Source organism: Suncus etruscus, chromosome 1 (assembly GCF_024139225.1).
Source record: "Suncus etruscus isolate mSunEtr1 chromosome 1, mSunEtr1.pri.cur, whole genome shotgun sequence".
In the NCBI taxonomy this organism is placed as follows: Eukaryota; Metazoa; Chordata; class Mammalia; order Eulipotyphla; family Soricidae; genus Suncus; species Suncus etruscus.
In genome coordinates this window covers 170,497,058-170,506,809 of record NC_064848.1, presented here as the reverse complement: position 1 = coordinate 170,506,809, position 9,752 = coordinate 170,497,058, and the positions used below count along the sequence as shown (strand labels likewise).

The 9,752-nt window shown below is 43.6% G+C and overlaps 1 protein-coding gene and 1 non-coding gene across 7 annotated transcripts in view; one reads left to right on the top strand and one right to left on the bottom strand.

Annotated features, from left to right (window-relative positions):
* Nucleotides 1-1,420: 1,420 nt before the first annotated feature.
* Nucleotides 1,421-9,752, bottom strand: part of SYNRG (synergin gamma) — a 96,514-nt gene continuing 88,182 nt past the window's right edge. For 4 of the 6 annotated variants that reach the window (XM_049771258.1, XM_049771266.1, XM_049771274.1 and 1 more), the window contains 3 exons: nucleotides 3,409-3,519; nucleotides 3,081-3,116; nucleotides 1,421-1,563 (listed from right to left, as the gene is read on the bottom strand). In XM_049771258.1, coding sequence (XP_049627215.1) covers nucleotides 1,432-1,563; nucleotides 3,081-3,116; nucleotides 3,409-3,519 — 279 coding nt within the window. In that variant the 3' untranslated portion in view covers nucleotides 1,421-1,431. The remainder of the gene's footprint in view (nucleotides 1,564-3,080; nucleotides 3,117-3,408; nucleotides 3,520-9,752) is intronic. The other 2 variants (XM_049771279.1, XM_049771284.1) reach the window with 1 other exon arrangement.
* LOC126030564 (5S ribosomal RNA) lies at nucleotides 8,968-9,086 on the top strand. Its single transcript, XR_007503139.1, has one exon. It is a non-coding gene; the product is annotated as a 5S ribosomal RNA (ribosomal RNA).

Here is a 9,752-nt window from a genome sequence, read left to right as displayed (position 1 = left end):
GGGTGTGGCCCAAAAACCAAAAAAAAAAAAAAAAAAAAAGAACCCCAATAAGAAAATCCTGATACCTTCTAAAAAATCAGAGCTGTTTCTGAACCAGATTTATTCTTCTGTTTCAAAGTCATAAAGCTCTACCATAACAATCAATCTTACTAGTCCACTAGCCTCACTAGCCCACAAAAAATCAGGTTTTTATTTTTGTTTTCTGTGACGTTGGGGACTGAACCCAGGACTTGACACATGCAATGTAAGTGATCTACCACTGAGCCATGTCCCAGCAGGAGCTCCATCTTCTCACTGTGAATGAACTTTCAGGTCTCCAAACAGAAAATGAAACATCAGGCAGTATTGGTCCCTTCATAGGCATATTTATGGAAATTTGAAAAGAGCTGTTGGCAAAAAAAACTTTACTAACCCGCCCTTCCATAATTTCTTTTTGCAAAATATTATCCTGTTTATAGTTTTTTTTAAAAAGGAATTTCTAAGGTGAGGATATTTTTATTCTGGCATGCAAATATTGGGACCTCTGTCAAGATAAACAGTCATCACTGTATAATGCCCAGGCACCTTTTGAGAAAAAGGCTTCTTGAAAGTTGATAATTTTATAAATGAACAAAAAAAGAAGGGGCTGGAGAGATAGTTACAGGGACTAGGATGCTTGCCTTGCATGCAAACCAATCCTGGTTTAATCCACAACATGGTATATGCCTACCCCTTCCCCACCCCCCCACTCCCGTATTACCAATGGTCACTCCTGAGCACAGAACAGGAATAAGTTCTGAGCATTACCTGGTATGGCTCCTCCTAAACCCCACCAACTAAATAAATGAACAAAAGTACAGAAATGATACAATTTCAACAGAAATATTTGGTTATTTTGCACTTACACACCAGACCTTTTTCCTATAAAAAGATAGAACATCAGTTTAATCACAATTTCCCTTTTTATTCATTTCAAACATTAAATCAAAGGTGGATAAATGCATTCTATTTCACAGGACAATAAGGATGCTAGCTATAAATAAGCACGGGCTCAAAACAGTTTTGCTAATTTCAATTCTACAATAATAACTTATTTTTCTTCAAATGTCAGTTTTTCACAGTTTCCATTCTGCAGCAGCAGCAGAAAATTATTCTTAGAGAAGAAAATTTTTGGTCCATTCTTGAAAACATCTTAAGAAACTAGAAAAGTTCGCAAACTTCTGGTGCCACACAGAATAGGAGGGCAGTTTTTACCTCTATCCCACTGGCAGTGGGAGCCAGGGACAAAGGTGGTCTGCAGGCAGGACTGGGGACTCCTCAGCTTTGGTTCTTCCCACCAGCTGGGTACTTCGTCACACAGATTCACAGGTGAACTTTGCAGTAGTCATATTCTGTTTATTGGTTCCAGTCACCCTTGGGTGTGACAGAAGAGAAGCAACAGAGAGGAGCTTTTCAGAGCAAATCAGGCAGGATGAGGCCAGGAGGTTTGGGCTCAACACAGTTGATCCAGAAGTTGGCACAGCTGGCATGATACTGGTGTCCTCCATATGCCAGCTTGAAGCTGTCTGTCTCTGAGTTGAAGGCCTGACGGAAACAAACAGACACACACCTGAAAGCTGACCAACACCTGAGGTTCCAGGTCAGAGGCTGAGGCCATGCTGACACAGACACAAAAGCTGAGGAGGTGGCCAAGGATTCAAGCAAGAACATCTCTTGCTGCTAAATAAAGGTAGATCAAATCTTTCTCATTCAATTAAGATTCTGTTAAGGAAGGCCAACTTGTTCATAGAAAAGGATGTTGAAGGGTCGGAGAGATAGCACAGTGGTAAGGCGTTTGCCTTGCACGTGGCCGACACTGGATGGACCCAGGTTCGATCCTGGCATCCTATATGCCCCAAGCCTTCGAGGAGTGATTTCTGAGCTCAGAGCCAGGAGTAACTCCTGAGTGCTGGTGGGTATGCCCACCCCCCAAAAAAAGAGCTGCAACTGAGTTACAGTTGTCTTTTTTTTTTTGCTTACACCGGTGGCACTCAGGGGTTACTCCTGGCTCTGTGCTCAGACATTGCTCCTAGCAGACTCATGGGACCATATGAGATACTGAAGATCAAACTCAGGTTGGTCCTAGGTTGGCCACGTGAAAGGCAAGCATCCTACTACTGTGCTATTGCTCTGTCCCCCCAATACCATTTAAAAAAAATAAAGAACTAATATGCTAGGGTAATGGGGAGCCTTCTCCCTCCTGTGGGAAGGAGCATATTGGACAGTAACATGTAATCCCAAAAGCCTCCATGACTGATTTCAGTAGCATTATGAAAGAAAAATTGATCTGAGAGTCAGAAAACTCTAAGTACTTGGGCCAGAGTATAGTATAGTCTATAGGGCACTATTCTATCTATACTATACTATAAACAATGCAAATAGCAGGCAGGGTTCAGTTCCCAAATATCCCATATGGTCTCCTGTGCCCTGACAGGAGTGATTCCAGAGCTCAGAGCCAGGAGTAGCCCCTGAACACTGTCAGATGTGGCCTTGAACTAACACCAACTAAAACAAACCCAAAGTACTAAGAAAGTACTCTGAGGTCTAATGCTAATGGGAGTTAAGTGAATTGTGATACTACTTCTGAAAAATAAAGGCCTTAACAATAGTTCCAGGTCAAAAGGCAAGTTACAGCCAGCTAGTCCCCATCATCATCACCTTCTGAGAATGTTCCTAAAGCCCTACAAGTAAATAAACAAACAACACTCTAAATTCAAAGACTGTTTTGTCTGACTGTTAACAGTCAGATCCAGAAGGTCCGTGATCTCATTCTGTGTCAATACAACTTCCAGTCTTCCAGAAGTTGCTCATCCTGGTACCCGGTTCATAACAGAGAAAAATAACCGCAACACCAGAAGACAATTATGAGATAGAAGCATGCAAACAAGACAAAGTGGCTCCACAGACACATTAATTGATTAAATCAAGCATTATGGGAACAAGAATGATTCAATTGAGGATTCATGATTGGAACAATTTGGGATGACATGGAATCATCTGATATGCCTTCCACACTCAATATTAAGATAGAGACACTAAGATAAGGTGTAATTAGTTCATACTTTTTTAGGATGTTCCTCTGTAGACTTCTCTTCTTTCTGAAATAATGTTGAAACCATAAAGTCAACAAAGTTTTGCCTCCCAACAAATCTGCTGGGTAAACCTTTTCTCTCTGCCGCCCCTCTTGTGGACTGGGTGCTGCAGGCACAATGCGAACAGCAAATCCCTGACAGTAGGACCTGTGTCCATTCCCTCACAGCATCCCCTGGCCCTCCTGAAAGAAGTAGTCTGTCTGCCTCTGTGCACAGGGATGGCTGTGAGAGCACTGGAGGGGCTGCTCCAGGCCACGAGGGATAGCAACTGCCATCAGGAGGAAGGCTTACAACTTACCCGGCTCCTCGAGTCCACATTTAAGAGGCATACCCCACAAGCAAGTTCTTGTGCATTTTTAATGCCGGGCCGTAGCATACAGGAGGAAAAATCCAGTGAATTTTCATCGGGCTGTGAGAATGAGACATATGGATCAAAACTCAGAAATCCACATGCTGCAGACTTTCCTCCTGATCATGCCTTCCCAGCAGACTCATCAGAAATCTGGCTAAAGGCTCTAATAGCAAAACAACAATTCTATTTCCAAAGTACTTATTGAGTACCTGCTGTACTCTAGGAGTTCGAGGTCCCAGCAGAAGGAAACTACCAGGTGATACAGTTTCATGAGAGCCAGACAAGGCTGAGTCCCCTAGGCACAAGGGGAGTCCCAACACTGGGAGGCAGAGAATGTACCCTAAGACTTAAAGGTAACTTGGCTGAATCTACTGGGTCTATGCTAAGAATAAGTTAGGATGAAGGAGTGGAGGGAAGGACATTTTTTTGTTGCTGTTGTTTTTTTGGGCCACACCTGTTTGATGCTCAGGGGTTATTCCTGGCTAAGTGCTCAGAAATCGCCCCTGGCTTGGGGGGACCATATGGGATGCCGGGGGATCAAACCACAGTCCTTCCTTGGCTAGCGCTTGTAAGGCACTCACCTTACCTCTAGAGTGGACATTCATTCTTTTAAACCAGTAGCACAAAGGTCTCTAAACTAAAGATGGTGTGTGGGAAGAAAGCTAAAGGGCAGAAGCAAGCTTATATAAGGAGCTGAATGAAACTGGAGCATGCAGGCCTTTGTAAGAATCAGAGAGGTTGGGACTTCTTTCTGGGAAGCTATTAAGGGTTCCAGATGAATCACAACTGGATCCTTTGGTTATTCAGAGTAAGCATTAATTAGGAGGTAGCAAATCTTTTTTTTTTTTTTTTTTTTTTTTTGTGGTTTTTGGGTCACACCCGGCAGTGCTCAGGGGTTATTCCTGGCTCCAGGCTCAGAAATTGCTCCTGACAGGCACGGGAGGACCATATGGGACGCCGGGATTCGAACCGATGACCTCCTGCATGAGAGGCAAACGCCTTACCTCCATGCTATCTCTCCGGCCCCAGCAAATCTTAAGGTATGTGTCTTAGCTACTTAGCTGGCCTAACTTGTGACAGTGCCCCAAGCAACAGATACTAAAGATGAGAACTAAAGTGAGGTATCTGGGTACATTGAAGTAAGACAACAGAGTCAGCCAGCTTGTATTAATGAGAGGGGAGAGAGGCAGGGTAGCTGAGACAACTCACCCTTAAGGTGTGAGGAGGATTGGATAATACAGCAAGTAGGAAGCACTTGCCGTGCATGTGATCAACTGGGTTCAATCCCTAGTACTTCATGTCCTGCCAGCAGCGACCCCTGAATAAGCATTGGGCCTGCCAGGCATGTTCCCAAAACCAAAGCAAAGAAAGGCATGTGTGAGGAAAAATAAGACTGGCAACGAAGGGTGGAGTGAAAAGTCAGTTTGGTGAGAACTGAGGTAGAGTTGCTTGTAGGATAGTCAAGCAGCTGGGTGGGTGTTGGGTCCCCAAAATAAAAAAAAATAAAAGATAAAATAATTATATACTACACAAGATGGCATATGCTGACAAATCTGAGAGTCAGGCTTAGATATATAATCCTGAGTCTTCAGTTTAAATGCTTGCTTCGGTAGCACTTAAAACTAGAGTCTTCAGCTTATTAGCTACTAAAATGGTGTTCAAAGATCATTTTTGGGAGGCACTGCTGAGAATACTGAACTCAGGGTCTCATGTGCAAGCTTTACTACAGAGCTACATCCTCAGCTGTGAGAAAATAATGTTTTGGGGGAGACTACTCCTGGCACAGTGGTTGGGGGTTGCTCCAGGAAGCACTTGGGGAATCATATGGTACTAGGAATTGAACTCAGGGCACTTTAGCTCTTTGAGCCTCTCTACACCAAGAAAAGAATTACTAAGGAAGAAGCATTTCACAGTAATTAGTGTTCTTCATCAGTATTCTCATCTTTTTTCCTGACCAATGGCAGAATAAGCCTCCTTAGCCCCTTAGCTGAGGCATGGACCTGTAACTTGCCATGATCAAGACAGAGTATTGATTAAGACAGAGATGCAGGAAATATTTCCTTGCCTCTTCTTGTTTCTAAAAAACGGCCTGGCACACCTTGGATCTTGGTCCCCTCATCCATTTTCAAAGTCAGTTGCATAGCATGTCACTATGTCTCTTGCTTCTTTCCACTGGCATGTCACTTTCCCTCACACTCCTTCAGCACCTCTTATGAGGCTCCTTGTGATGATACTGGGCCCACACTATTCCCCTGGAGAGCTTTCCTATCTGGAGACACTTTTGTGTTTTGCTTTTTGTGTCACACCAAGTGATGCTCAGGATTTACTTATGACTACACTCAGGAATTACTTCTGGCAGTGCTCAGAGGACCATATGGGATGCCAAGGCTTGAACATGGGTTCCCTGAAACACTTTAAATCATATCTACAACGTGCCCTTTTCCATATAAAGATTCCATGCCAAGGATTAGGACTTGAGTACCTTTGGAAAGGGGGGGCAGGTGGGCATTATTTTATGGTATGGCAATACCATAAAATTAGGTCAATTAGGCCAACCAAGTAGAAATGAAGATTCTGTCTCTAAAACACTGTGAAGCTGGCATGATGACAAAAATTGCAATCATTGTTAAAAAAAAATTGTTCTCGGGGCCGGAGAGATAGCATGGAGGTAAGGTGTTTGCCTTTCATGCAGGAGGTTATTGGTTCAAATCCCAGCGTCCCATATGGTCCCCCGTGCCTGCCAGGAGCAATTTCTGAGCCTGGAGCCAGGAATAACCCCTAAGCACTGCCGGGTCTGACCCAAAAACCACAAAATAAATAAATAAATTGTTCTCCTGATACATAGCAGCAACGGGAAGTACTGGTACTATAGATTTTGAATTCACTGGAAAATTGAAATTTACTGCTTATTTCACAGTGAAAATATAAAAGAGGGCCCGAGTGATAGCACAGCAGTAGGGCATTTGACTTGCACAGGGCTGGTCCGGAATGTACTCGGGTTCAATTCCCTCCCCCTCCATCCTGTATGGTTCCCCAATCCTCCCTCCCCCTGCATCCCATATGGTCCCCCAATCCTGCCTGTAGCAATTTCTGAGGCAGAGCCAGGAGTAAGCCCTGAGCGCCACCGGATGTGGTTAAAAAACAAAAACAAAAAAAGTACAAAAGAGAATATGTATTATTCTAAGGACAACGGGTGCCATCAGAGAATCTACAGGGGTCTCAAACTCACGGCCCTCCATACAACATTTTTTGGCCCTGCCCTAGAGGAATCTATTTTTGTTTTTGTTTTGTTTTAGTTGTTTGGGTCACCCCCCAATGTTCAAGGCTTACTACTGACTTTGCACTCAAGGATCACCCCAACTTTGCCTCCTGCGGCCCGCAGGTAAATTGAGTTTGAGACCCCTGCTAGAAGATTTTTCAGTTAGCTAGAAGTTAGAAATAAAATGTGACCCTTTCTCTTTGTAGATTTTATATGGTGAAAATAAATTGGCTTTGTTTTCCAGGACTGAATCTTTCTGTTCCAAACCTATGTAACTCCAACCCACATTCATGGTGAAAACTTAAATAACAATGCACCCAGGGAACTAACTATTGGGGCACATACTTACTAAAATAGGTGGTTTTTACCTTGACAAAAAACGCTATTCTTTCATAGTTGGCACCCATCAAGAGATAAGCTTTTACCACAAGAGGGAGTTTTAGTTCACAGATCAAGAAAACGGTAAAAGGAAAAGGGGAATGTAAAACGTGGCTAGTAGAAATTCCAGCAGTTTGGATTTTAAGATTGTATGCTCCTTAGATCCACCTTTCTACTGGGTTAACATAATGAGAGAAAGGATTTAAAAAGGATTCAAATCAGGGGCCAGAGAGATAGCACAGCAGCGTTTGCCTTGCAAGCAGCCGATCCAGGACCTAAGGTGGTTGGTTTGAGTCCCAGCGTCCCATATGGTCCCCCGTGCCTGCCAGGAGCTATTTCTTAGTGGATAGCTAGGAGTAACCCCTGAATGCCGCCGGGTGTGGCCCCAAAACCAAAAAAAAAAAAAAAAAAAAAAAAAAAACCCAACCAAACAAACAAACAAAAAAAAAGAATCAATTATTAGATTTGCTTCTTTTCTAATAAAATGGGAATTGTTGGGAGGGCTCCTCTTTTTTTTTTTTTGTTTTTGGGTCACAACCTGTGGCACTTAGGGGTTACTCCTGGCTCTGTGCTCAGAAATTGCTCCTGGCTTACGATACTGCGATTTGAACCACCGTCCATCCTGGATCAAGTGTGTGCAAAGCAAACGCCCTACCACTGTGCTATTGCTCCAGCCTGAGCTCTAGATATTTTTTGGGGGAGGGTGTTTGGGCACACCTACGGGTACTGAAGAACTACTCTTTGATCTGTGTTCAGAGTTCACTCCTGAAGGCTCTTGGATCAGATCCAGATCTGGTTGTATGTAAGACAAGTGTCTTAACCCTTATACTATCTCTTACCCATAATATTCTTTCTTTTTGATTTTTTGGGACATATTTGGAAATGCTCAAAGGTTACTCAAAGGTGCTCAAAAGTAATTCCTGGTTCTGTTCTCAGAAATTTCTGTTTGGCTCAAGGGACCATATTGGATGCTGGGGATCATGAAAGGCACAATCTATCTAGGGGCTGACTTGCAACATTGTACTATTGCTCCAGCCCTGATCCATAATTTTTCTTTTTGGGCCACACCCAGCAGTGCTCAGGGGTTACTCCTGGCTATTTGCTTAGAAATAGCTCCTGGCAGGCACGGGGGACCATATGGGATGCCAGAATTTGAACCAACCACCTTTGGTCTTGGGTCAGCTGCTTGCAAGGCAAACACCGCTGTGCTATCTCTCCGGCCCCTGTCCATAATATTCTTATTTGGTAGGATGTGGGGTTTGTAAATGCTTAAAATTTTCCCATCTAAATAAATGGTAAAGGGCTGGAGTGAGGCACAGTGGTAGGAGGAGTGAGGCACATTGGTAGGAGGTTTGACTTGCACGCGAATGACCTAGGACATAGGACAGGCCTGGATTCAATCCTCAGCATCCCTTATGGTTCCCTGAGCCTGCTAGGAGTGATTTCTGAGTGCAGAGCCAGGAGTAGCTCTTGAGCATTGCCGGGTGTGATCCAAAAAACAAAACAAAACAAAACAAAACAAAAGAAATTAATGGTAAGAGGATCTCTCTCTCTCTCTCTCTCTCTCTCTCTCTCTCTCTCTCTCTCTCTCTCTCACTCTCTCTCTCCCCCCCCCACCTCTCTCCCCTCCTCCCCCAAGTAAGAACGTTTACTTTTGGACAATGGGGAAAGTCTAAAATAAAAAGCAGAGAGCCATAGCACACTGGCACACTGGGTATTGCCTTGCACACAGCCAAAATAGGTTTGATCCCTGGCATACCATATGAGCCCCTAAACCTGACAGGAGTAATTTCTTTTTCTTTTTTTGGTGAGCCACATCCAGCAGCACTCAGGGGTTACTCCTGACTCTGTGCTCAGAAATCCCTCCTGTCTATGGCCATACCACTCTGAATGCGCCCGATCTCGTCTAATTTTGGAAGCTAAGCAGGGTTGGGCCTGGCTAGTACTTGGATGGGAGACCACCTGAGAATACCAGGTGCTGTAGGCTTAAAAAAAAAAAAAAGAAATCACTCCTGGCAGGCTTGGGAGACCCTATGGGATGTTGGGAATAGAACCTGGGTCTATCCTGGATTGGTTGCATGCAAGGCAAATGCCCTACCGCTGTGCTATCACTCCAGCCCCGACAGGAAGTAATTTATGAGCACAAAGCTAGAAGTAACCACCAGTAACACACCTGAGCACTGCTGGGTATGCTCCCACCAAAGAAACAAAAACAAAAACAAAAAGCAGAAAAGTTCCAACATACGCTGTGCTTGAACACAAAGAAGGGACCGAGTTTTATTTTTAAGAGGTGACATGCAAGTAGGCAGGGCACAATCTCATAATTACTAATAAGCATGAAGGTGCTCTGCAAGAAAGAACTGTACTATGGATATACAGGAAAGCACTTAAATCAGAATGATGGGCCCATGGACAGACTTCTGGGGAAGTGTACGCAGAATCCAGAGGAGAAAGTCTAACAGAGAAAGAAAGGCAAGGAGAGTGCAAAAATTAAAAAGACCTTTTACACCAAGCTATGGAATTTGAATTTGATCTTGAAGACTATGGTGAGCCCACTATAGAATTTTAAATGGAATTTAAATGACATTATTAGATTTGCATTTTAGAAAGAAATGTCTGGTTGTGATGTGCAGAAAAGATTGATAAGGGACTT